The sequence below is a fragment of the Heterocephalus glaber genome, unplaced genomic scaffold, assembly GCF_053883595.1.
Source record: "Heterocephalus glaber isolate CG9 unplaced genomic scaffold, H.glaber_assembly_v1.0 deba00001531, whole genome shotgun sequence".
NCBI lineage: Eukaryota > Metazoa > Chordata > Mammalia > Rodentia > Bathyergidae > Heterocephalus > Heterocephalus glaber.
The window spans coordinates 24,317,595-24,341,500 of record NW_028258329.1 but is presented as its reverse complement, the minus strand read 5'-3'; the positions used below and the strand labels follow the sequence as shown (position 1 = coordinate 24,341,500).

At 51.7% G+C, this 23,906-nt stretch overlaps 1 protein-coding gene across 2 annotated transcripts in view; it reads right to left on the bottom strand.

The window, feature by feature from the left end:
- Window positions 1-23,906, bottom strand: part of Rasgrf1 (Ras protein specific guanine nucleotide releasing factor 1) — a 111,557-nt gene that overhangs the window by 46,944 nt on the left and 40,707 nt on the right. For both annotated transcript variants that reach the window (XM_004874801.4, XM_004874800.4), the window contains exons 6-13: window positions 17,421-17,500; window positions 15,622-15,815; window positions 15,287-15,396; window positions 12,483-12,601; window positions 10,929-11,089; window positions 7,712-7,775; window positions 5,524-5,660; window positions 4,910-4,992 (exon numbers count right to left, since the gene is read on the bottom strand). In XM_004874801.4, the coding sequence (XP_004874858.1) occupies window positions 4,910-4,992; window positions 5,524-5,660; window positions 7,712-7,775; window positions 10,929-11,089; window positions 12,483-12,601; window positions 15,287-15,396; window positions 15,622-15,815; window positions 17,421-17,500 (948 nt within the window). The remainder of the gene's footprint in view (window positions 1-4,909; window positions 4,993-5,523; window positions 5,661-7,711; window positions 7,776-10,928; window positions 11,090-12,482; window positions 12,602-15,286; window positions 15,397-15,621; window positions 15,816-17,420; window positions 17,501-23,906) is intronic.

The window sequence follows — 23,906 nt, the reverse complement described above, 5'->3', positions numbered from 1 at the left end:
AGATGGGGTCAGACTCTGTTGGAGGTCTTTTATAGTTGGAGTAAAGAGTTAGTGTTGAAGGGTTTTAAGAGAATATGTGTGGGGGTAGGGGTGGGATGTAGGGGGAGGGAAATGTAGTTTGGGATTGAGGAAAGCTATGACATTGTTAGAATCTGTTGGTATACAAGCAGGTAGTGCATCGCTGAGCTATATCCCCAGCCAGAATTTTGGTCTTTTCTAAGAGGACCATGAATGGTATCATTCAAGTTGAAGCACTGGTCTGCTCTTATTCTCTCTCTTTTTTTTTTTTGCAGTACTGGGGATTGAACTCAGGAGCTTGCGAGGCAGGTGCGGTGCCACTGAGCTAAATCCCCAGCCCTCTTATTCTCTTTGTTTTTACAAATACAAGTACCTGCTATATATATGTCACATGAAAGGCAGAGAAGAGGAGAGGAAAGATGGGAGGGTAGGTAAAATAAGCAAGAATGAAAAGAGCAGAATCAGGAGAACAGAAGGTTAACAAGAGAAAAGAGAAGAAAGACCAAGAGAGAGCAGAATATTTAAAAAAAACTTGAAAAGATAAAACTAAAAAGTAGAAAAAACAGGTAAAAATAGTATTGATACAGAAATGGGAATTAAATCAAAGGAATGAGGAAAAGGAGAGAGAGAGAGAGAGAGAGAGAGAGAGAGAGAGAGAGAGAGAGAGAGAGAAATACCCAGTGAGAACCAGAACTGAACTCCAACAAGTAACAGTACAAGCAATGGTCACGTGGCCACCGTGTCCTAAAGCCAGGGTGTCTACACAGGTCCCTCCCTGCTGCAGTCACACCTGCTTGTGGGCAGCCACAGCAGTTTTCCCGCCAGCCTGCCCAGGAATGGGGAGGGGTGTCAGTTTCTTGAAGCCCGCCACCTTGATGAAAGCTGTGGTTGTGGCATGATTAACTGCAGTCTTTTGTCTCTGTCCCAAGATCCAATCACCTCAATTAATTTGGCAAGAGAAGGATGTGAAATAATTTTCCTGATATCCAGCTCTCCTTTACCTTCTGCCAATGTCCTGGAACTCCTTCCCTTGCTGCTGAGCAAATTCCGTGGTTGTCTCCATACTCTCCCTTGAGAAATTTTCCATCTAATATGTCGCCAGACATTCTCAGCCCCAGCATTGAACCTTCCAGCAGGGACCCATGGACCCATTTTCTGCCTCTGCTTTTCCTTTGTGTTCAGATCCTGAAGTGTCTCTGTCTCAAGAGCTCCCTTTCTAGCCTGCAGAATCTGGCACAATTCCTGGGGTGGGTTTAGGGATTCCTTTCCCCCATGCATGATGGTGGTCACTGTTTAGGAATTCTTGCTAACTCAGATTTTCTGGTCTTTGTGGAGATGAGGGGGAGGGCACCCACTCTGGACCAACCGTTCAGTCTCCCTCCCTCCCCTCTGTTTTTAGGGTGTGATCTGTGGGTCCCTGCTGGCAGGTTCAGTGTTGCCTGGAGTGCTTAGTGTTTGGCATCTCTGCCTGCACCTGTGGGATGCCCTGGCTGGTGGTGAGTGGTGAAGAAGACACTCCTGGGATGCAGTATTCCCTGATGTTTGGGGAAGGGGGCTGGAATACAAAAAGCCTGTCCCAGGCCTCTGGTCCTGCAGCACTGGCTCCTTTCCTCTGGCTGTGGAAATGTGCTCCTCGGAGGATATGGGGAGGGGGCTGCAGATCAGTGGCTGCTTCCCCTTTCCAATGACCTAGATACTTGGTTTGATCTCTATGGATCATCTTCCAGACCGATCTTTCATTTCTGAGTGCAGATGTTTTGTGCATGCGTGAACCCTGTGTTTTCAGTCACTCCTCTGTGGTATCTCTAACATGCCTCCTCTCCTCATTAGCCATGTTGGATCTAGGAGTCTTCCTATCATTCCTTTTTTCTCCTGTATTCCTGAACGTTGTTGGCCACATTGTATCTAGTTGTTTTTATATGCATTTAGTAGGGGCCTTACATCTTTTGTGTTCCAGTATGAAATCATCAGGAAAATATGTAAACAATTAGATAAATGTATAATATTACTAAAAAGATAAACTTGAAAATCTGATCATAATGAGCTTGCAGAGAGAAATCTAGAGAAACAAACTCAGCCTACAGTGGATGTGACAGCAAGAGGATTAGCATCTGTGCTACGGAGACTCAAGGTGTGGAGTCAGAACAAGGGCTCAAATGTCAGTTCTTCCCTTATTTCCTGCGTAACCTTAGACAAGGTATATGCCCCAGGTCTCAGTTTCCTCACCTACAAAATGGAAATAATAAGATCAACTCCAAGACCTTCTCAATAAGGATGTAATAAGCTAATTGATTTAAGGGGCCAGGATGGTACCTAGACACGTAATAAATGAACACCAGCTCCCATTCACTGGCTCTTTAGAGGGCATCACCCACCCTGGTGAGCAGACAGAGCTCAGGGGAACTGAACAAATGGATATATTCTCCTCTAATGATTTTTTCTTTGTACTAGGGATCGAACTCAGGTCCTTGCGCTTGCAAGGCAGCTGGCAGAAACCACTGAGCTAAATCCCCAACCCTCTAATGATATTCTTAAAGTGCTTGCTTTGGGGCCCAAGGGTGTGGCTCAGTGGCAGAACACCTGCCTGAGGCCCTGGGTTTAGCCTCCACCCAAAAAGAGAACTTTCCTTGGAAATCTTCCTGGAATTTAAAATATTAATGAATCAATAATCAGCCTTTATCAAATACCTTCAATGAGTGAAGAGGTGGGGATTTCTTTTTAGGATGAGAACAGTATATAGAAAAAGCTCAGGGCCTATCCAGATACCACAGTTGAAAAAGAGGCCATTCCAAAGGAACGGAAGAGATGGTCCCTTCTAAGTCAGCTTGGCTGGAAGACAGAAAAGTTAAGAACACTCGTGACCTATGCATCTATCAAGATTCAGGAAAATGTACCTTGTATCTGTGGAATCATGAGACACCCACAAAGAGGGCAGAAAGAGCCCCTGGTCATGAGAGACAAGGTTGCTGAAATGGAGGGTGAATGAATGCAGAGACACCCAGAAAATCTAATGGATGACATGTAAACATATTTAAGAAAATTGCCTTGAATTCAGAGAAGGAAAAGGATTAAAATGAGAGAAAGTGGAAGCGATATGGAAGGGACTGAGAAGACCCAACCATTTTGCTACAGATCTCAGGAGCAGGCTGCTATGGGGAAGCAGGAACACAGCAGGAAGAGGGGCCCAAGACTCGGGCTAAGGTAGGCTGTAGCCTGCCCGGCGGCTGGAGGGACTCAGTGGCCATCTGTTGCCCAGAGCCAGGTCTCACTGCAGGGCTGGCTGTCTAGAGGGAGCACACACACATCATGAATCCCTGAGCACCAAGCCAGGCCGGCCGAGTGTCTAGGTGAGATCAGTGGACCCCTCTGGCCAAGGTTTACTGCTCTGAGGGCTCCTCTGCCACAGGAGGGTGCAGAGAAACTGAGAAAAGCCCTTTCCTTTCTGTAAGCTGCCCTGTCCATTTCTCCATTCCAAGGCTCTAATGACTGGGTTGCAGTACCATGGCCACTCCAGTATTACCTATGCCCACCCTGCATCTAGTTTCCCACCTGAAAAATGGGAACATGCACTAAAGCAGGCTGACTGCAGGAACGACTGGGCTGGGCCCATGATTCCTGCCAGCCTTGGGGTGAACCATTAGGAATGACCACCAGGGGCAGGTTGGAGATGCCCGGCCAGAGTGCCAGACATTTGCTGTGCCTGCTAGAAAGTGTCATCAGTTCCTTATGACAGGAATGTCTTCTGATTGCAAATTCCGCTCTGTTCTCTTTGCTTCTCCTGCACTTCTTGATGGGAGCTTTAGGTGTGACTCGTGTCTTCTGGGCATCAACCAGAGGCTTCTGGTTGATGAGAGGAGATTCTCTTTTCTGTCCCAGGGAGATGTGTCCACTTTGAGTCTATTTGTCCTCAAAGCCATACGTCCACTGGGTAGGTGGAATGAGCCCTCTCTGTTCTCAAGGTGCCAGTAGTCGGCCATGCAGAAACCCTGCCCATAGCTCTGCAGGGGGAGAGTCCAGTCATGTGGTGTTGGGAGTACTGGGGACTAAAGGAATAAAACCAACTGTGCCCACCACAAGGCCACCTTTCCAGCCCTACCCATCACCACGCACTGTGGAGCACTATGTTATTGAAGAAAACCCAACTGTGCTATAAAAAAATTAAAAGTAACCAGAAGGGAGATGAAACTAAGCATAGGACAAACAGCTTGTGAGACATAGTGGACACGTGAGCTAGCATGCACAGGTCCTGAGCGCTGGAAAGGTGCATTAGGTGGGGCTGTCTGAACAATGGGCTGGTGTTAGGGTGAGCACTCTGTGCATCCCCAGAGGTTAAGGGTGAGTTGCAAGCTCGGGGTTCAGAGCTGGGAAGGGTCAGAGGGCTGAGGGCAGGGCCAAGAAGGGGTGAGAGGGTCAGGAGGAACCCTATGCTCGGTACAGGGGAGGGAAGCTGCATCACCGGGGCTCCTGGGCTGGGAGAACCGAGGCCAGCTGGGCACCAGCCCCATGTTCCCAGGGACTCCTGACAAACACAGTGGCCCTTGAGCACTTGATTTTTCAGTGTCTTTGAAATGTTCTATGTATTCATTTTGTAATGAGGAGAGGAAAAATAGTTATTTTAAAAAGTATGCACAAAGTTTAATTCCCAATATTATGTTTTAAATAGCCTAAAAATAACGCATAGGTACAAAACAAACTGCAACGGAAACTAAGCCAAAGCATGAATCCAATCAGACAGTAAAACTTCAGAAAGAAAACAAACATTCCCAAATCCCAAATGCTGTGACCCAGCATCATCAGAGCCCCAGGGCTGGCCCACCCCATGCCTGCCTGTCTCAGGTGGTGACATCTCTGGAAAGCCACCGGTCCCCCGCACCAGGTGAAGGGCACTTACTTGATCATCTGTGGCACGGTGACCTTGGAGTTTTCCTCAAAGGCGTTCATCATGAGCCCGTTGCACCGGATATTGTCCACGCACTGGAAACAGAGGGGCCCAGGGTCAGGGCCTTGGACTCCACCCCAGGATCTAGGCCCCCAGGAGCTCTGTGACAGAGGCTTACATGCCCAGCCCAACACAGGGTCCTGTCTTCAAGGGCATTGTCTGGAGGGCAGGGTGGACACAGAGGGAGGTCAAGGCCCAGATGAATGTCCTTGGCAGACTCACCCGGCTCCCTGAGTTTCACTTTTTCTGCTGTTAAGATCCACCTGACACTGACTCCTCTGCCACCCACCCTGAGATCTGGAGAGGACAAGACCAGCCCTGCAGAGCTCTGGGCTAGCTCTCCCACCTTCTGCCCTCTGCCTAGCCAGTGCCAACACTCTGAGGCTTGTCTCCAACTGCAAATCTGCACACACGGGGTGCCTGGGGCTTAGGGAGGTGGATAGTGAGGGAGCTCAGCCCTGGCAGGGGTTGTGGGCCTGGGGACATTTTGATCTTTTGAAGAACAGTGTAGCTGCTCCCTTTTGCCAGCCCCTGCCCTAGGTGGGGCACAATGGCACACTACTCACCTGGCTGATGTCACTCGTCCACGCTGCCTTCTCCTGCCTGGATGAGGCCACCAGGATGACTGTGAAGGGCGGGGAATCCTTGGGCTCCACCCCAATCTTAAAATCCAAGTGGTCTATGTCTTGTCCAGATCCTTTGGCTTCCGTCATAAGACATGAAGTTGGCAGAGTGAGTGTGGGGACTTTTGGAGCTGGCAAACATTTCACTGGTCCCTGTCATACCCATGGCAGGGCCTATGCATTGGTGGGTGCCAGGCCACCGGCTGTCGCTCTCCCAATGTATTTTTTCCTAAGTGGGGGATCCCCATTTCAAACATGAAAACAGAGACCTGGAGTGCAGAAGCAGCTTGTAAGAGCACGGAGGCATCCCTGGATTCAGAGGCAGAGGCTCAGATCTGGCCTCTGTTCTCCATGCCCAAGTGAGGACCGAGCTCAGTAGGGTGGCCATTAAGTCAGACCGGAGCCGGCTGCAGGCCTTGCCCCTGGATTGTCCTCCTACACAAGCGCACTGCGCAGCAAGGAGCTGACGTCTGAAACTGTTACGACTAGCTGGACGTTTAGTCCAGGTTAGAGCTCCCCTATGTAAGAATAAATTCTAGGTATTTTATTACTGCTCTTAACCTGCAAAGTCTCTTGAATACTTGAAAGCTTTTTATGGGAAAGACTATGGTCATAGTTTAAGGACTCTTCTAAGTATCTCCATTCACTGGCTGGGGGTGGAGCACTGCAGAAGCTCCTGGCTGCTCTGCACTCACTGCCATGTAACTTGGGACCAATGTGCTCTGTTGCCCAAGAGTGGATGGAGACTCTGCGTCCCTGTTCTGTCTGACTCTGACACTCAGGAAGTTCAGAATTCCCTGCCGGGCACAGGAAAGTGGGTTCTGTGGGTGACTTGGGGGTGATGCTGTTTCACTAAGAAGTAGGGTGTCTGTGGGGTGGGTTTTGGTGGGATTTCAGGGCCAGGTCCCCACCTCCCGGGATCCAGGAAGGAAGAGAGCTTTGGGGTCTGACAGTGCCACCTGGGTCTGGGCTTTCTCAAGGGCCAGCTGTGGCCAAGACCAGAGAAGGTCATTCTGGTGAGAGGGATTCAGCCAAGTTGCTGTGCACACCTGTCCTTCCTTGGGGAGCCCTGGGCTCAGCCTCAGGGGTGCCCAGCTACAGCTTGGTGATCCCCATGTCTAAGACCAGGCTGTGCTGCCTGGGTGATGAGGAGGTATGGGCCTAGGCCCTCCCAAGGAGCCCAGTGTGGGGCTGGCCTGTTGGGTTGCCCAGCAGGTGTCTCTGAGCCTGGGTAGAGGCCATGATGAGATGAGGGCCAACTCAGGCCCCACCAGTGAGTAGTGACCTTTCCCCTTCCCTTACCCAAACAATGACCCAACTCGGACTAGCACCTGGGAGGAAATCCCATAACATACAGATCATGGCTGCCCCAGCCCCAGGGTTCTGCCCAGAGGCCTCATCAGTCTTAGCCTGATTCGTTGTTCTCTCTTCTCTCAGGGTTTGGTTTCCCCTCCTGGCTACGCAACTCCCACTGAGGGGATAGCTCCTCTCTCAGAACCCTCAGGCCTGTACCTCCTCTATCAGTGGTACTCATTTCCCTGCTGCAGTTTGAATTTGGAAAGCTTAACAGTCAAAGCAACAGGGTTGAGAGCTGGGACTTTTAAGAGGTGATGAATGTATTGTTCTTTAAGTGGACTCATTACTGTGGGAGGGAACGGGGTTCCTATATCAATGAGCTCCATCCCCTTTTCTCTCCTCCCTTCCTCTCCCACCAGGTGATGTCTTCTGCCAATCTGTGACACAGTGAGGGGACCTTACCAAAGGAGACCCTTCACCTTGGATTTCCCAGCCTCTAGAGCCAAAGAGACTTCTACTTCTTATAACTCACCAGCCTGTGCTGGTGTTACACAGCAACAGGCCAAGACACCCCATCCCATCCTTTCCTCTTGGGTAGAGCTGGGGCCCTGTGATGCCTTGTGAGCGTACTCTTGGGTGTATGTGTGAGAGGTGTGCCCTGTGAACACCCAGCCCCCAACCCAGTGGCGTCAACCGACCCTCGAAGGTTGGAAGAAGTCAAGGAGGTGGGCCAAGGCTACCCCCTGCTGGCTCTGCAGCACCTGCTTTTCTCCCAATCAAGGCCAATGTTGGGCCAATCTTTCTGGGGAGCACACAGGATGTCCAGCACACTGACCTTCCTCTTCCGCACTTTCCGGGTCCTCTAGCAATGTGCAGTCGATGAGAGAGATGACTCCATTCTGAAAAAGAGCAGGAGACACACCCTGGACCAGGGCCAATGTCTTTTAGGAGTTCCAGATATGAGGGTTGGGAGGGGCTTGAATAGGATGTCTAAGCACACGTGGTGTATGTGTGGGTGTGTAACACGCCAAGTGAGTATTCCACCTTGCAAGGCAAGAACTTTGTCTTCACATCAAGCCCAATGAAGAGGGTAGAACAAGACTGCCTCAACAGGGGCCGAGGTTGGGACTGGGCAGGGGTTGAGTCTGTGCCATTTGACCTCCTTCTGTCCCCACAGCATCTCTGAACATCACTTCAGAGCCCTAGGTCTACAGAAGCTGGAAATCTCCCGTTCTAGGCCAAACGCCTCATGTTACCAACAGGGAAACAGGCCGATTTTAGGGACCAATCATAGTATTGTTACTCTGATTTTACAGATGAAAAAATGAATTCAGAGTGTGTATGTGTCTTGCCCAGTTATCTGGCCAATTACTGGTGGGCTCTGGAGAGCCTTGGGCTTGGTTCCCGCTGGGTGTGCTGCTCATTTCCATCATCAGGGCATCTGGCAAAGGGCCTCCCGCCACAGAACGTGAGTGTGTGAGGTGTGGGATCCTCTGAGACTGTGGTGAGGAAGAGAACAGCCTGTGGTGCTCTGACCCACACCTGTAGATTCTCTGACCCTCGTCCTTTCCTAGGCAAAGCCTAAGTCCCCTCCTCTTGGGTCGGGCTGGCCTCAGGGACTGAGTGAAGTGGAAGTGATGGTGTGCGAATCTGGAGGTTCAGCCTGTTGCCTGCTCTCTTGCTATCTCTTGAATCACTTGTTCTGGGAAAGCCAACTGCCATGCTGTGGGGAGAGGTGTACAAATGAGAAACTGAGGCCTCCAGCTAATGGTCACGCATTGCCATCTTGGAAAAGGCCTCTGAACCCAGTCATGCCTTCAGAGCACTGTGGCCCCAGCAGGGGTCTTAAAGTGAACTCCTGAGCTGAGACCACTGGGGAAGTCACCGTGACCCACAGAAACAATAAAGCAGCAAGTGTTGGTCCTGAGTTCCTGCAGTCTGAGGATGATTTGTTACATAGTAACTGACCATAACAGAGGCCTGGCCATGAGGGTCATCTGCCATGGGAAGGCTTGCAGGGCAGGCTGCCCCTCGGGAAGCAGAGGGAGAACGCATTCGGATGGGCTCCAAATGCTGGGCTCTGCCTCCTGCATGGCTCTTTGGTGGCTTGGGGAGCTGGCCCTTGATATCCTTGGCTTGATGGTCTTGGGAGCCTCATCAGCTCTGACCTTCTCTTCCTTGAAGTCCCAACACAGCAGTTCTCACAGTAGTGTTAAATCTAGCAGATTTGTAGCCTTCTCTCTTCCATAAAGAATGGGGACTTCAATTTTGGCTCCTAGCCATAGGAGGATGTGTAATAGCAATTAAGAATACAGATTCTGAAGCCAGCCTGCCTGGGTTCAAACCCCAGCTCTGCAACAGACTGGTTCCTGTCTCACCTCATGAATCTATAAAACGGGAAGTGGAATAGTGCCGCTCAGTGGGCCGCTGTAGGAATTAAATGCACACATCATACCTAGAATAGTGCTTGGCTCTTATGCAACGGCTATTAGTACTGCCATAAACTCATTATCATACAAGTAAAAGGTGACATCACCTATGGAGCACTCACTATGTCCCAGGCGTGGGACTCCCCCACTTCTGGCATTCCTGGGCAGGAGAAATTTCACATCCCTTAGCAGATAAGGAAACTGAGGCTTCGTGAGTCACATGATTTGTCTGGGTCCTACTGGCACATGGCTGCACTAGAGGTTGAGCAAAACCCTGATTCTGTGTGCTTTTCCAGTATGCTAACCTTTTAGAACTCAAAAAAGGGGGAAACCCCCAAAATATAATAAAATAAAACTAACAACATAAAAACGTGAAGCTGTCTAAAGTCTCTGGTGGAACCTGCCGAGCTGACCCCAATGGCCGGGGGACTCACCTGGGCCTCAATAGAGGTCTTCAGAATTCACAAAGATTTCCTTGATACGAGATTTGTTGGAACTGGAGCGCTCGACATTTATAAATTAATTTTCGCTGGTGCAGCCAACCAACTAATTTGTTGACATGTTAACACAAGCAGGCTGTTCCCTGAAGTGGCTGCTTGATCTAACAGCGCAGCAGGAGGTCACGGCCAGGCATCCTGGACCCGGAGAGTTTTCCCTGATGCTGTGACTTAATCACGGCATGCCTGGCCCTTCCCAGCCACAGTGTGCTCAGGTGTGAGTTCAGCCTGCTTCTGAGCGGGGCCACGTGCTGGCCTTCGGGAGCTTGGACAAGGGCCTTCCAGCTACATTGCGTCTGTCACCCCTGCACGACAGACGGAGGGTAGACAGGGACAGAGCTGGGCCAGATTCTGAGTTCAGAGCAACATGACAGGCACTGGGCTGTGCTGAGAGCAGTGGATTCTGTCTGGGCTGCACCCAGAAGTCACGGCCTTCACGGAGGAAGGAGGGCAGCCAGGGGACTGGAGGCTGTGCCTCTGCGTGGACAGCTGGGCAAGGCCCTGGGGCCCCAAGGACGTAGGGGTTCTGGGTGCTTCCCTACTGCCCTGCCCCGAGATGGGTTGGACACTGCCAAGGTCCTGAGGTTCTGAGCCAGCTGTGGGCTGGCTCTGCAGTGTGGTCACCTGGCCCAGGGCAGCTCATGCACATGTAAACACACACACACGCACACATATCTGCACAGTACATACATTCACATGCACACACAAGTACACATCTACACAAACACATGCATACACATATCTATACACATGCACACACAAGCATATACCCAGACAACATATATCTACAACACTATACACACATCTACATGCACACATGTCTTTATACACACGTGCATACCACACACACTTGTGCCTGTTAAGGGCCTGTCCACGCCTCCACTCCTGTCCAGCAGTCCAGCTGCAGCAGAGTCCTTGGAGGCTCTGAGACTCACCTTCCTCTTTCCCATGATTCCTTCAGTGGGCACTCAGGGTGCTCATTCCCACACCAGTTAAGTGTGGGAATGTGTGTGTGTGTCCATGCACGTGTGTGCATGTGCATCTGGCCCTGCGGTCAGGGCCGTTGTGAGCCTCATGGCCAGTGCAGAGCCTGCTGTGACCCACCCATCTCCCCTCGTGCCCCTACCTTGGTCAGGTGCAGCTTCCCGCCAGAGCCTCTGGTGCAGATGATGAGGTGCTTGGAGAACAGGAAGCACTGCCGCTCACCCTCTTTCTTCAGGGACAGTGAGCCCAGGCGCCCCCTGGTGATCTTGCCCTTTTCAGACATGGGCACCTGGATGAGGGAACCTGCAATGCAGAAGAGACCCTGACCCCTGCTTCCAGGGTGGCAAGTGGCCTCTGATGGGCTTGGATGGGAAGGCAGCATTGGGGGCCAGGGGACAGGGCCAGATCCTGACAGAAATGCCTGGGGACCCCCTTGCAGTCCTCCTCTGCTAGTAGTTGGTGTGCAGGGGCCAAAGGGTACTGCCCAGTGGTGAGAGTGAAAGCAGCGAGGTCTGAGGGGTGCAGCTGAACAGGTAGCAGTGGACAAGAAGCCCTGAGGATCACTAAGGGTTGGTGCACAGCAAGCCCACACACCCATGCAGACACCACTAGTCAGTCATGCCCTGCACTGCAGAGTCTAGGCCATGCCCCCACCTGACACAGGCTCTGGGGGCCTCCTTTTCCCTTGTCCTCAGGACCCTGGAACCCCCATTTTCTGCCTGGCCTGGTAGAGGCCTGCCCCCCTGCACCTCTCCCCACAGTCTGGAAAACCCTTCCTCATTCCATGGGGCGAGCCCTGCCTGCTCTTTCCTGGGGAAGCCCTCTGAGACCCCAGCCCTGCTCTGGCCACACTCGACCTGCTGCCTCTGGGATGTACCCTTGTATGGCTCTTCCTGGGTCTCCCAACACAGGCTGCTGGAGGGTGAGTGGTTCCACTCTTTATGAGACCCTAGGCCCTGGCTCAGGCAGGGCAGCTGTGGGAAAGGGGTCACTGGAATCACCTGTCCTGCCTGCAAGCCCACCTGGCCTGCTGCAGGGAACAAAGGCTGTTCCTGGGCAGCAATGGATAGGTGCCCAGTTTGTAAAGGCATTGCTCTCTTGGGTTCCTGCAGAGAGGGCCGAGGTGCCATGTGGGGTTGCTTCTAGCATGGGAGGTACCTCGTGCAGGGAGCTGGGGGACAGCCAGGTCGGCTCTGGGCCAGCACGTCACTCGGTGGCTGAGAGGAGGGCAGTGGGCCACACACGACTGACAGCAAAGTTACAAGGGCAACAGATCCCTCCCAAGGACAGTGAGCAGCTCTTGCCAGTTTTTCATGGACATGAGGGCTATGTGGACAGGACTTGGGAGGTCCATTTAGAGGCGGCCACCACCCTGAGGGCCACCTGGAACGTGAACAAGTGACCTTCAGATGCATCAAGGTGAGTGTTGGACCTTAAGCCATGGTGAGGTCTACAGGGCAGCCTGCCAGGATGGCAGGACCAAGCCTGGTACCCTCCCTCCTCAGGGGTCCCCCAAATGCCTATGACTTACACGGTCAGCCACTGTCTGTACTCATCCCCTGCCTGTGCTCTGCTCCCCCAGAGGACATGTCAGTGTTTACAGTGGAAGAGCCGGCATGGCCCAGCACACTCCCAGTCACACAGCCAAGCTGGAGGGCGCTGTCCTGGAGGGTGGCGGCACACAGGCAGGGCGCACCTTGTCTCACGAAGGTCTGGCTGGTGTCCAGAAGGATCTCACAGCCCTCAATGATCATGCGCTCGATGGCCAGGTTCTTCCGGATGTTCTCAGTCTCACTGACTTCGTCGTGCATTATTCTGCAGGAACAGGAAACAACACAGCCGTACGCAGGCTGCCCCACTGTCCCGCTTCCCGCTGAGGAGGGAAGGCAGCCTCTTCAGAATCAAAGGCTGGCACTGAGATTCCCCAGTGGGCCTGTGGTCAGGCTGGGAAGGGCACGGGTTTGGAGTGGGGGGGGGTGGCCCTGTGCTCCTGGACCACCCAGGTGTGAGCACTGCTACCTGACAGCCCAGGAGCCCGTTGCTTTTACTCCAGAAAAAAACAAACAGAAGCATGGAGGCTTGGTTGTCTCTAACGCTGCTTGAGGCCTGGAATGGCTTACATTTTTGGAACACCTAGAATCCAACAGACTGAGGGAAAGATTACCCTCAGCCCACCACCTCTGTGGACCCTTGCCCTTTTGGGAGGCAGGAAATTGAACAACACCTCTTTGCTCTGGTTCTGACTCCTGCCACACCCCGACTCTCCAGGAGATGGCGACATTTAACTGCTTCTTAGAAACAACCTTGGCGGGAAAAGGTGGCTTTTAGCTGCCATTTTTAACTAGGTGGTTTTCGAGGATTCTTAGGGCAACTGTGAGTCATTCTGAGTGCAGGGTTAGGAGAGGAGGCTCCGGAAAAGTACTTCACCTCTTTCAAGAAGAGCACAAACTGATTTACCTGCTGATGCTTGAAAGTTTACAGTCAGAGCACCAAGAGGGCTGGTTAATATGTGTGGCAGGCACATTCTCCAGTTGAAGCCTCACAGAAGAGAAAGGTGACCTTGCTGGAGTGGGATCTGTACTGAGCCCAATCAGCCTGACCTTGAGCAAATGGCAGTCCTATGTAGGACGTGGGGGTGGAAGTTCGAGCAGCCCAGGTGACAGCCCCACGCCTGACACACAGTAGGTGCTGGGTGGCTGGGGTCAATTCATCACTAGCACTGGTGGCAAAAATGTAATTTTTTTTTCTGCTTTAGGGCTTGCATGTCAGGCTTAAACTCATTAGACTATTTATTATGCAGACTAGGACGTCTAACGGGCCTTTCCTTCAGAAGCTGCAGTTTTCCCCATCTTCTCTACCAATACTCCTCTGAGAAGCCCAGGGCATCTAGGCACAGACTGGCTCTTTGGAGATGGGCACCTGGCTGGAAGCAGCCATGGGGATGAGAACCACTTCTCTTGGTGAGGGTGGGATTTTCCTAAGGAGGCTGCAGTTCAGAGCACAAGGGTGACTTCGAAGTACCAAAATGAGGCTCCTGTATGAAGTGCAAACTGTAGCTGGGCAGAGCAAGCGCTGCCCAGGCTGAGAACTATCTTGGGGACCCATCTGTGCACACAACTGGGGAGCCCTGGGAGGGTTCCTGGGGACCCTAGAGTGATGACATTGCTTATCAGGGAGTGCAGAATGAGGGTCCAGGCACCGGAGGGAGGGAAGGGTGGTCTGTCTAAGGTCTTCCTCTGCTCACTGCCCCATAGGAAAAAGAGGAAGATGAAGGGGCTGTCATCATGGTGACAGCAAAACCCTCCTCTAGGCCCTTAGGGCTGAGTGCAGTACAGGTGGGTGCGTGGGAGAGAGAGCAGGGTGCCCGGGAAGACCCTGGGGGAGGGGTCAGGGCCTGGGCCAAGCGTCTCTACAGGTCTGGGGTCCCAGCCTTCTCCCTGGGGAAGAGTGAGCAGGGGCTGACCCTTCACTCAACAGGACCCCAGCTTCTTCTTTCCTGTGAATGGCTTCGCTCCTCACACTCATACCCGGATGACAGCTGGTCCATCCCAGGTCTGTCACTCAGCCGGTTCATGGAAAGATCGGGCAGCATGTGCTCTGCCTGGACAGTGTTGGTTGTGCCTCTGCGCAGGGGGGAGTCCTAGCCTGCCTGGCAGCCCCTGATGGACCTAGGAAGCTGTTCAGGGCACTGCTGGGCCTTCACCCTCTGCAGACCAGCCTCTTTGGCAGCTCTGGCAGCATCTCTGACTGCAAGCCCCTCCTGGCCAGTCAGCCCCTATGTAGTGGGCAGCCTGCCTGGGTGGTGAAGCCTGCAGGGTGCTTCAGGGGACTCAGTTTCTCCTGCTCTTCTGTCCAAACTCACTCCCCTGGTGATGTACCCAGTGCGGGGCCTGAGGAATTGCTTCATCTCTCAATCTTGGACGTCACAAATCTCAAGTTTAACGCTCCCCAGGGAGTCCTGACCCCTCCGAACCTGCCTGTCCTGCAGTTTCCTCCACCTGGGTCAATGGCAGCTCCATTCTCTGGTCGCCACTTACAAACCCTGGTATCACCCACTTATAATCCATAGAAATCCCCTGGGCTCCCCCCCTTTAAGCTGCACCCAGAATCTGGATGTCTTGAACCTCCCTGGGGCTGCTCTGTCCCCACAGCGGAAGTCTGGACTCTGGGGCTGAGAGAGGGCAAGGTAAGGCTGTGTCTGGAGGATGGGATTTCTGAAAGGGCTCAAGGCAGGTGCATTTGCCCATTACTACCTGCTGTGGATGGGAGCCTTTGGCCAGGAGTGCCTGCCTGGCCTCCAGAACCCAGAGAACAGAAGGAAGCAGAGCCCTGGGGGCTCCTCTGCTGGAAAAGCACGTGTGTGGCTGGGGCCTCTTCAGACTCCATCAGTGCCAGAACCCTGCAGGACTCCCCAGGGTACTCCGCTTTAAGGGGGGCAAGCTGTGTCCCCCAACTCCCACCTGTGGACCCTCCACCTAGCCCATGCCACAGGGTCCTCACCTGGACAGCTCCTCCAGTTTAGACTTGGCATAGTCCAGGCTGTTGCGTTCCACGTGCTCGTGGGGAGTGTGGGCCAGGAGCTCATGCAGTGTCAGGATGTATCTGGGGATCTGTGGGTGACAGGGATGTGGAAGACAGAGGGCAGGGAGTGGAGAGCAGTGAGATGGAGGGAAGCGAGGCACAGACGCAGGCAGCTCCTGGGCTGGGGCTGGGACCCTGCTCCGTCTGTCCCCAGCAGACCTGCTTGGCCCATGGGTGGTCTGCGCCTCCCTCCCTTCTGGCCCAGCACGCTGCTGTGTCCTCATGTCCCCCATCTCTCCCGTGAGGTGGCGCACCTGGAACATGGGGTAGGTGAGGAAGGTCTCCAGTGTCCTCTCTTCACAGTCGGGCTTGGCCTCATAGTGCTTCAGCAGCTTGTCGAAGTCACGGTTCTGCTTGCAGTGGGCCAGGATCTGCAGGCTGTACTGGTGGTTCCGCACAAACTCCTGGTAGATGTTGAGCATGGGCAGCAGGATGTCGAACAGGTCCGCTGCAAGGAGCAGGGGTCAGTGTGGCCTGGGTCCCACAGGCCTGTGGCAGCTGCACCCAGGAGGGGGCCAGGTCCCAGTCCAGAGACTCTTCCTGCAGTGATGTCGGGAGGGGGTGGGGGGGGAGCCCCCAGAGTCATGGTGACCCATGACCAGAGGGCAGGAGGCAGGAGGTGCCGGCTGTGGGGTGTGGCCTGCACACCCCCCAGCAGTCGGGCCTTGGCCCAGGGCATTTCTCCAGAGCTTCTCCTTGCTCTACCTGGCCCTGCTCTGGTTCCCTCCAGGACTCTCCTCCCAGAGTGCCTCTTTCTGGGGGCACAAGCTAAGTCAGCAGCTAGCTCTGAGCTGGGGCCTCTGAGTTCCCCATTCCAGGACTTCCCACCCCGGCAGAGCTCTGGTCTGTCTGTCCTCATCCTGGGTATAGATACTCCACCCTCAAATCCCAACCAGTCTCCCCAAACCTGCCCTGCAGCATTTGACAGGACAGGGTGAAACCTCTTTCTATGAACTCCATTTAACATCTGGAGGAACCTGTGCTCCCTGCAGTCAGTGCTGACCAACAGGAGCCATTAGCATTAGGGTCAGAGTTGCAGCCCAAAGCCTGGCATCTGCAGGGAGGGCAGCCCTGTTTTACTCTGACCCTGATGAAAACCAGGAGAAGCACAAAGAGTGCTGCTGCCGAAGCCTCCTTTCCCAGCCAGCAAAGCTCGGGGGTCACACAGTGTCTACCCTGTGGCAGCTGCTTCCTGATTCTGTCATGAAGGTGACACCGACTCCACCTTCACCCAAAAGATAGAGGAAGCAGAGAAAATGCTAGTACCCGGAGCAGGTGTGGATGAGATGCAGGACATCCTGCCATCCTTCCTCCTAGTGCCTGGGCAGCACAGCCTTGGGGACAGCAGAGGCGCAACAGGGATAAGCAGAGCCTTCAATGAGCTTTTTGTTTCTGGAAATCTACTTTGGAAACTCATCCCAGGAACAGTCTCCAACAGGGAGAAACCTTCATAGGCAGAGGTGGTCGTGTCTGAGAGTAGCAACTGGGAACAGCTCTGAGACCAACAGTGGGAGCCACAGCCCAGATGGTGGCAACATCCAGGTCCTGGGGCACACAGCCCTCACAGTGCTTTCAGCATGAGAAAACATTCCTGCTAGAATGTTCACTGAAAACAAAACAAAAACCTAGGCAACATTTAAAGATTCAAACCCTGTAATCAGTGTGTTTGCAATCATGTAAAATGGAGGGGAAAACTCTCAGGACTGGATGCATAGCAAAACCCAGAGTTAAGCACACAGCTTCTATGGTGGTCATCTTTGGAAAGGAGAATGATGGAAGATATTTTTAAACTTTTCTACTTCACTGGGTTTTTAAATATTCTCAAGTAGGTATGTACACATTCTTTTCCAAAGGGAAAAGTAGATAAGAAACTAAAAATATAACACCTCTCCTGAAAGTCAGCTTTTCCCAATTCATCTTTCCTTTCTGTCCCCTGGGGATTCTGTGGGGGTCGAGGGTGCCACTTGGTGGTGCCATTGAAGGATAGAGCCTCCCTCACCTCCAGGGTGGCCCTTGGGAGGGCCCTGTGGACAGCAACCAGGTTGGTACTCACCCAGGACCAGTGTGGGCCAGCTGGAGATGCGGGCCTTCAGGCCCTGATAGAAGATCTGGTGCAGAAACATGATGGTTTCACTGCAAGAGAGAGAGCAGAGGCTGAGCTCTGGCCAAGGGACTCCCTACCCACCTAGAGTGGGCCCCGACACTGCCTCCTTCCACAGACTATGCAGGGGCAAATCCTGTCCTCTGTGAGACTCTTCCCTTCCCTTTCTTTCTTCCCCGCCTCTCCCCTTCTTTCCCTCTTTGCAGTACTGGTGATTGAACCTAGGGTTTCTGCACTGAGCTACATCCCCAGCCTGACAGGGTCTGGCTAAGTTGCTAAGTTGCCCAGGCTGGGCTCAAACTCACCATTCTCCTGCTTCAGCCTCTCGCCGTGCAGGGATTATAGGTGTGTGCTACCACCCCCTGCTGTTATGCTTTCTGTGTAGGGTCCATCAGCAGGACGGAGGACATAGAATGCTTGGGGCAGGGACAGATGCAAATATGTCCCCTGTGAAACCTTTCGTAACCTTGCAGAATGGGGACAGCAGAGCATCACACCAGGCTCCTGGATGCCTGAGGTCCTGTGCCACGAAGCTAGGAGGAGGCCAGGAGCTGCTCTGGCTTGTGTCTCTCTGTGTCCCTCAAACCCCTACCTGCTGGACCCCTGAGATACATGGAGCGAGAGGAACAGCTACTGCTGATGTGAGGAGAGAGGGCTGGGGATCCCACAGAACAGGGTCCAACCACCTTACCCCTTCCCAGCTGGGACCTGAGCCAGGTGCCTGACACTTGGAGCTGCAGTCCTTCTGTGCAGAACGTGAAGGTGAGTTAAGAGTCACCTGCAAGTCATGGATGCCACTCTTCGAAGGCTGCTCCCTGCCCTCACTTTGGGAATCGAAGTCAGAGAGGCCAAAAGACTCAGAGTTCCAGCTGCTAAGCCCCAGATTGGTGCCATGTGAAGCAGTCTGGGACACTGCCCAGGTCATCCTGGCCTCACCATCTGCCTGCTCCCCTCTGCTCCCACCAGGTAGCTGATGGAGCCTGGCCCTGGCACTCCTCTTATAGGAGCACTTGAGATAGGAACAGAGGGGACAGCCCAGCCTCCATGTTGCCAGGACACCTGTCCTCCCACCTCTCTGCTCCAGCTCCTACTATCTGGAGACCAGGGGTTTCCCCAAAGAGTCTGGGAACTTTGTAGAGCACACCACGTATGGACAGGGAAACTGAGGAGAGCAAGATCCCTGGAGTCAAGGGGAGCCCTGGGGTCACTTTTTCCTGGCCACATTCTGCACAGCTACCCTCTGCACTTGTCCTGCAGCTGGGTGCTTGCTTCCTGCTGTGGGACGCAGTCCTCAGAGTTGGGGTGCTGGGGAGGTGCTGAGCAGGTAGCCACCCCAGAGACACCCTTGAGCTGTAGCAGAGGTACAGGAGCCTGGGGGCCAGCAGGGGCCCAAGGACAGAGGGGTCCCGAGAGCCCAGAGACTCACAACCCAGAAGGTTGGAAATGTCCTCTGAGCCTGCTCTTCAGGGACAGGTAGGGTGGAAAAGATGAGGGAACAGAAAAAGACAGTGACCGGAACACAGCAGCTCCCACTGAGGGACAGCTACGGACTCCATTAGACCCCACAGCATGTAAGAGGAAAGGAAAGTCTACACAGACTGAAACCAGCAGGAGCCTACACTCCGTGGGGGATACTTCCCGGGTGACTGCTCATTTTTGATCAGGGACCCATCGTTATTGTGGCTATCTGTGGTCTCCCTAGAGTCTCCAAGGGGACCTCCAGGCAGGGCAGTGTGGCCCTGCAGGGCAGGGTTCAGTCTGGAGTGGCCTGTGGACCAGTCTGCTGGGTGGACACACAGGTACCAACTGTGAGAAGTTTGGCTGCCCTCATGAAGGTCCTTCAAGACCAGGAGACCAACCAAGGGGAGCACAGGGCCACACAGAGGAAGGACCTCGGCCTGAGGTGGGCATGGTGGTCAGGGGACTTTTGTAGGTTCTTGAGGGGGCCATACACAGGATCTTTTTTTTTTATTGGTACATTTTAGATATACATAATGACAACATTCATAGGGAATTTGTGCCTCATACACAGGATCTTGATATACCTCTAGATCCTTCTGGAAACCCCTGAGTACTACTCCAGCCAAACTCAGGGGAGCTCCAGCAAACACTGCTCAGGACACAGCAGGGAGGATACGGCCCTGTGTACATTCCAGTATGCATAGGCTTGAGACTGGCAAACTGGGACCCTCATAAGCTAGAACTGTAAAAATATACAGGTACACCTCAGAGATACAGCAGTTTGGCTCCCCAGAATGAAACAGATAGGCCAATAGGTCCAATGACATGGATGTTTTCATTTCCCAGTGGACATAAAAGTTATGTTTACATTGCACTGTAATCTACTGACTGTAACTGCATTATATTAAAATGTAAATACACTAGTTAAAAACACTTCATTGTTAAAAGGTGCTAACAACTCCCTTGCTTTCAGGGAGTCCATCTGCTTGCTGGAGGGCGGGGTGTGTCTTGCTTTGCTGTTGGTGGCTGGAGCAATTTCTTAAAATGAGACAACAGTGGCCTCTGCTGCCTCAGCTGACCCTTCCTTTCATGACAGTTCCTCCATAGCCCACGGAGCTGTTTGTCAGCATTTTACCCATAGCAGAACCTCCTTCAAAACTGGAGTTAGTCCTTCCCCTCAAATCTCCCTCTGCTTTATCAACCAAGTTCTTGTAGCATTCTCAGTCCTCTGACAGTTCAACGGTGTTTCCTCATCTTCTCAGGGAGTAGATTCTACTGAAGAAGCTTCTTCTTCTTTTTTTTTTTTTTGGTACCGGGGATCAAACTCGGGACCTGTGAGGCAGGTGGGGGCACCACTGAGCTAAATCGCCGGCCCCTGAAGAAGCTTCTTCCTTTGCTCACCCATCAGAAATGGCTTCTGGGATTGCAGCAGTTCAGCACATTCTCAGGGTCTATTTCAAATTCTAGTCCTCCTGCCGTTTCCACCATCCCTGCCATTCTTTCTACCCCTGAGGTCCCCTCGAGCCCCTGAGTGATCCATGAGGCCTGGGCCAACTTCTTCCACACTCCTGTTAGTGTTGCTATTCTGACCTCCCCTCATGACTCATGAATGTTCTTAAGGGCGTCTAGAATGGTGAATCTTTTCCAGGTTTTCCTTTTCCTTTGTCCAGATCTGTCAGAGCAATCACTACCTGTGGTAGCTACAGCTTTATAAATTGTATTTCTTAAATAAACTGGACTTGAAAGTCAAAGTTACTCCTTGATCCAGAGGCTGCAGAATGGTTGTTGTGTGGCAGGTATGCAAACAACCTTAATCTTGTGCATCTCTATCAGAGTGCTTAGGATACCAGGTGTGCTGTCAAGATGCAGCCATATTTTGAAGGGAATCTTTTTTCTGAGCAGTAGATCTCAACAGTGGCTTAAAAATATTCAATCATGTTGTAAACAGATGTGCTGTCTTCTAGACTTTGCTATCTCCTTAGAGAGCACAGGCAGAGTGGATTTAGCATGGTTTTTAAAAGGCCTTGGAGTTTTGGAAAGGGAAAGGAATTCTGGCTTCGACTTGAAGTCACCATCTGTGTCGGGTCTAACAAGGGAGTCCCCTGTCCTTTGAAGCTCTGAAACTAGGTACTGACTTTCCCTCCATAGCTGTGAGAGTCCTAGGTGGAGTCTTCTTCCAACAGAATGTGGTTTTGTCTGGATCAAGAATCTCTGTTTGGTGCAGGTGCCTTCGTCAATGCTCTTAGCTGGACCTTCTGGACAATGCACTGTAGTGGATACCTCAGCACTTGCTGCTTCAGCTCCTGTGTTTATCAGCCTTCCTGCTGCTAACTCCACCAGGCACACACAATGTAAGGGAGGAGAGGTTTCATTTTAGCTCATGGTTTGGGAAGATTCAGTCAATGGTCTGCTGGTTCCAAGGCAGGAACACCATGGCAGAAGGATGTGGTGGAGCAAGGCTGCTTAGCTCTTGACAGACAGGAAGTGGAACAGGAGAAGAGTGTCAGGGAGGAAGGGGTGAGGTAGCAGATATAGGCCCCAGTGTCATACCTCTGTGACACATCCAGACACACCCAGAAGTGTGCTCCACCAATCCCTGGATGGATTCCAAAGCCAATCAAGTTTCCATTCTACCCTGACCACCACTCCTTCTATGGTATGGAGGCTGCTGCTTTCCTTAAACCCCATGGACCAGCCTCTGGCAACTTCAAACTTTCTTTCTTCACCTTTATCAACTTCCACAGAACTGAAGACTCAGGGCCTTGCTTGGGATCAGTCTTTGGCCTGAGGGATACATCCAGACCTGCATGCTTTCCTCACTGAGTGTTATCATTTCTAGCTTTTGATTTAAAATGGGAGACACCCAACTCTTCTTTACTTGAACACTTAGGGGGTGCTCTATGGTCATCAATTGGCTCAGGAAATAGGGAGACTGAGGGAGGGGAGACAAGTCAACATCCAGGAAGCCAAGTGATCAGGACACTCTTAGTGCTTACCAGTTACATCCGCCATCTTATGAGGTGCAATTCATGGGGTCCTAAGCAATCACAACAGTAACAGAGAAGACCACTGATCACAGGTCAGTATGACAGGTATGGTAATAACAAGATAATACAGTTTGAAATATTGTAAGGATTGCCAAAATGTGACAGACATGAGCTGAGCACCTGCTGTTGGAAACTGCCTGGCAGACTTGGCCCAGACTGATGTGAACCTGCCGTCTGTGAAGTAGAGAGAGGCGGCGTTTACAGTGCAAACTTTGAGAATTTCATCTGTAATCTCACTGCTCAGAAATGACTATTGTTACCCATCTAATAGAAAATAAATCAGCCCGACCTAATTTGCTTAAAAAAAAGTTACTGTTAGTGGGTTGGTGGGACATTTCTCCTGTATCTTGGCCATTTGTATTTTTTCTCTTGGGCATTTCCTGGACAAGCTCACTTGCTCTTTTCTCTCTCGTTAATATTAAATAACTCTATTAAGCGGATAGTTTGGCACATACACCGCAAGCCTCCGTGCCAGGCTATTTGCCCACTGGCTTTCCATTTTGCCTTGTGAAGTGCGGCCTTTTCTGGACTTCTGCCTCTGCGTCAGGCGCCAGGCCTCTCCTCCTCCCTATTCACTCCTAGTTTATGGTTTCATTTTTACATGTGAATAGTGAAGCAGCATTTACTTTGGTTTAAGATCAGAATGAAGGATACAAACATCATCTTTTCCTTAGTGAACCAAGTGCCCAATTCAAATAAGCCAGCTGTTTATTAGATTCTCATACATTCCTAAGTCTGGGTCTGGATTCCTATTTTATCAGTCTCAGGCTGTTTGCATCTCTTCATAATATATTTCAATTACAAGTGGCGTATTTGTGTGTGTGTGCGTGCCTCTGTGTGTGTGCGTGCCTCTGTGTGTGCGTGCCTCTGTGTGTGTGTGTGTGTGTGTGTGTGTGTGTGTGGTACTAGGGTTGGAACCCAAGGCCTCACATATGTTATGTTAACCAAGCACTCACCACTGAGCTACATCCCCAGACTAGAACAATATTATCTACTTTCTCTGTATTATCCCTTCAAACTAACTTTAAACAGACTTTACACTTGATCTTAGCTGAGAAGTGATGAAACAGACTTTAAAATAACTCATCACTTTGATAGAACTATATTAAATGTGCAGAATATTTTGGTGGAAATGACATCTTCTGACAGGGAATCCTTCCATCCAGGATGCTGGTACCTTTCTTTATACCAGTGTCGCCATGTTCTTGTTTCTAGGCTGAATGGGATTCTTTTTCCACATTCTAGTTTCTAAGTGGCTTCTTCAGATAAAGAGAAAAGCTGCCAATTTTGATTATTTCTGAATGACCTGGACTCACAGTTGTGTTATCATGGATCTGACCTCCTCTGGCCTGCTGTGTGGCTACTCTTCTGTGTGTTTCTCAGCTCTGGCAGCCCCATCCTTTCTGCCTCTTGAAAGCCTCCTTCCCATCATCCTGCACACACTCCATCAAATGCTGGTTCTGCTGTCATCCCACTTCCCCTCACTTTAACTGAATGGTCTCTGCCTCCACTCATATTCACACTTAAAAGTCAAAATCAGTCATGCAAGTGGTCTTAACCTGGCCTTTGAGGCTTCGCAGGTAGTGCCTCTGCCTGTCCTGTGGTCACTGTTCTTCCGCATTCTCCTCCTGCCACTCTTGTCTTATTTCTGTTCCCTATATTTGCCAAGACTTTTCCTGCCTCAGGGCCTTTGCACAGGTTGTTCCCTTTGGTCTTAACCCAACTATGACTCATTGTTGGGGGTGTATGTGGGGGAAATAAAGAGAGGGACGGAGGGAGAGAAAATGAGCACATTAAAAGGTGCTTTTTAAAAAATCAAGTTTGGTAAGGAGAATTGGAAAGCTTTTCATTTTTTTCCTGTTTCTTATCAGTTTAAGTAAACATAAGTGATTCTTAAAAAAAAAAGTATTTGTGATCCCTAAGAGGCACA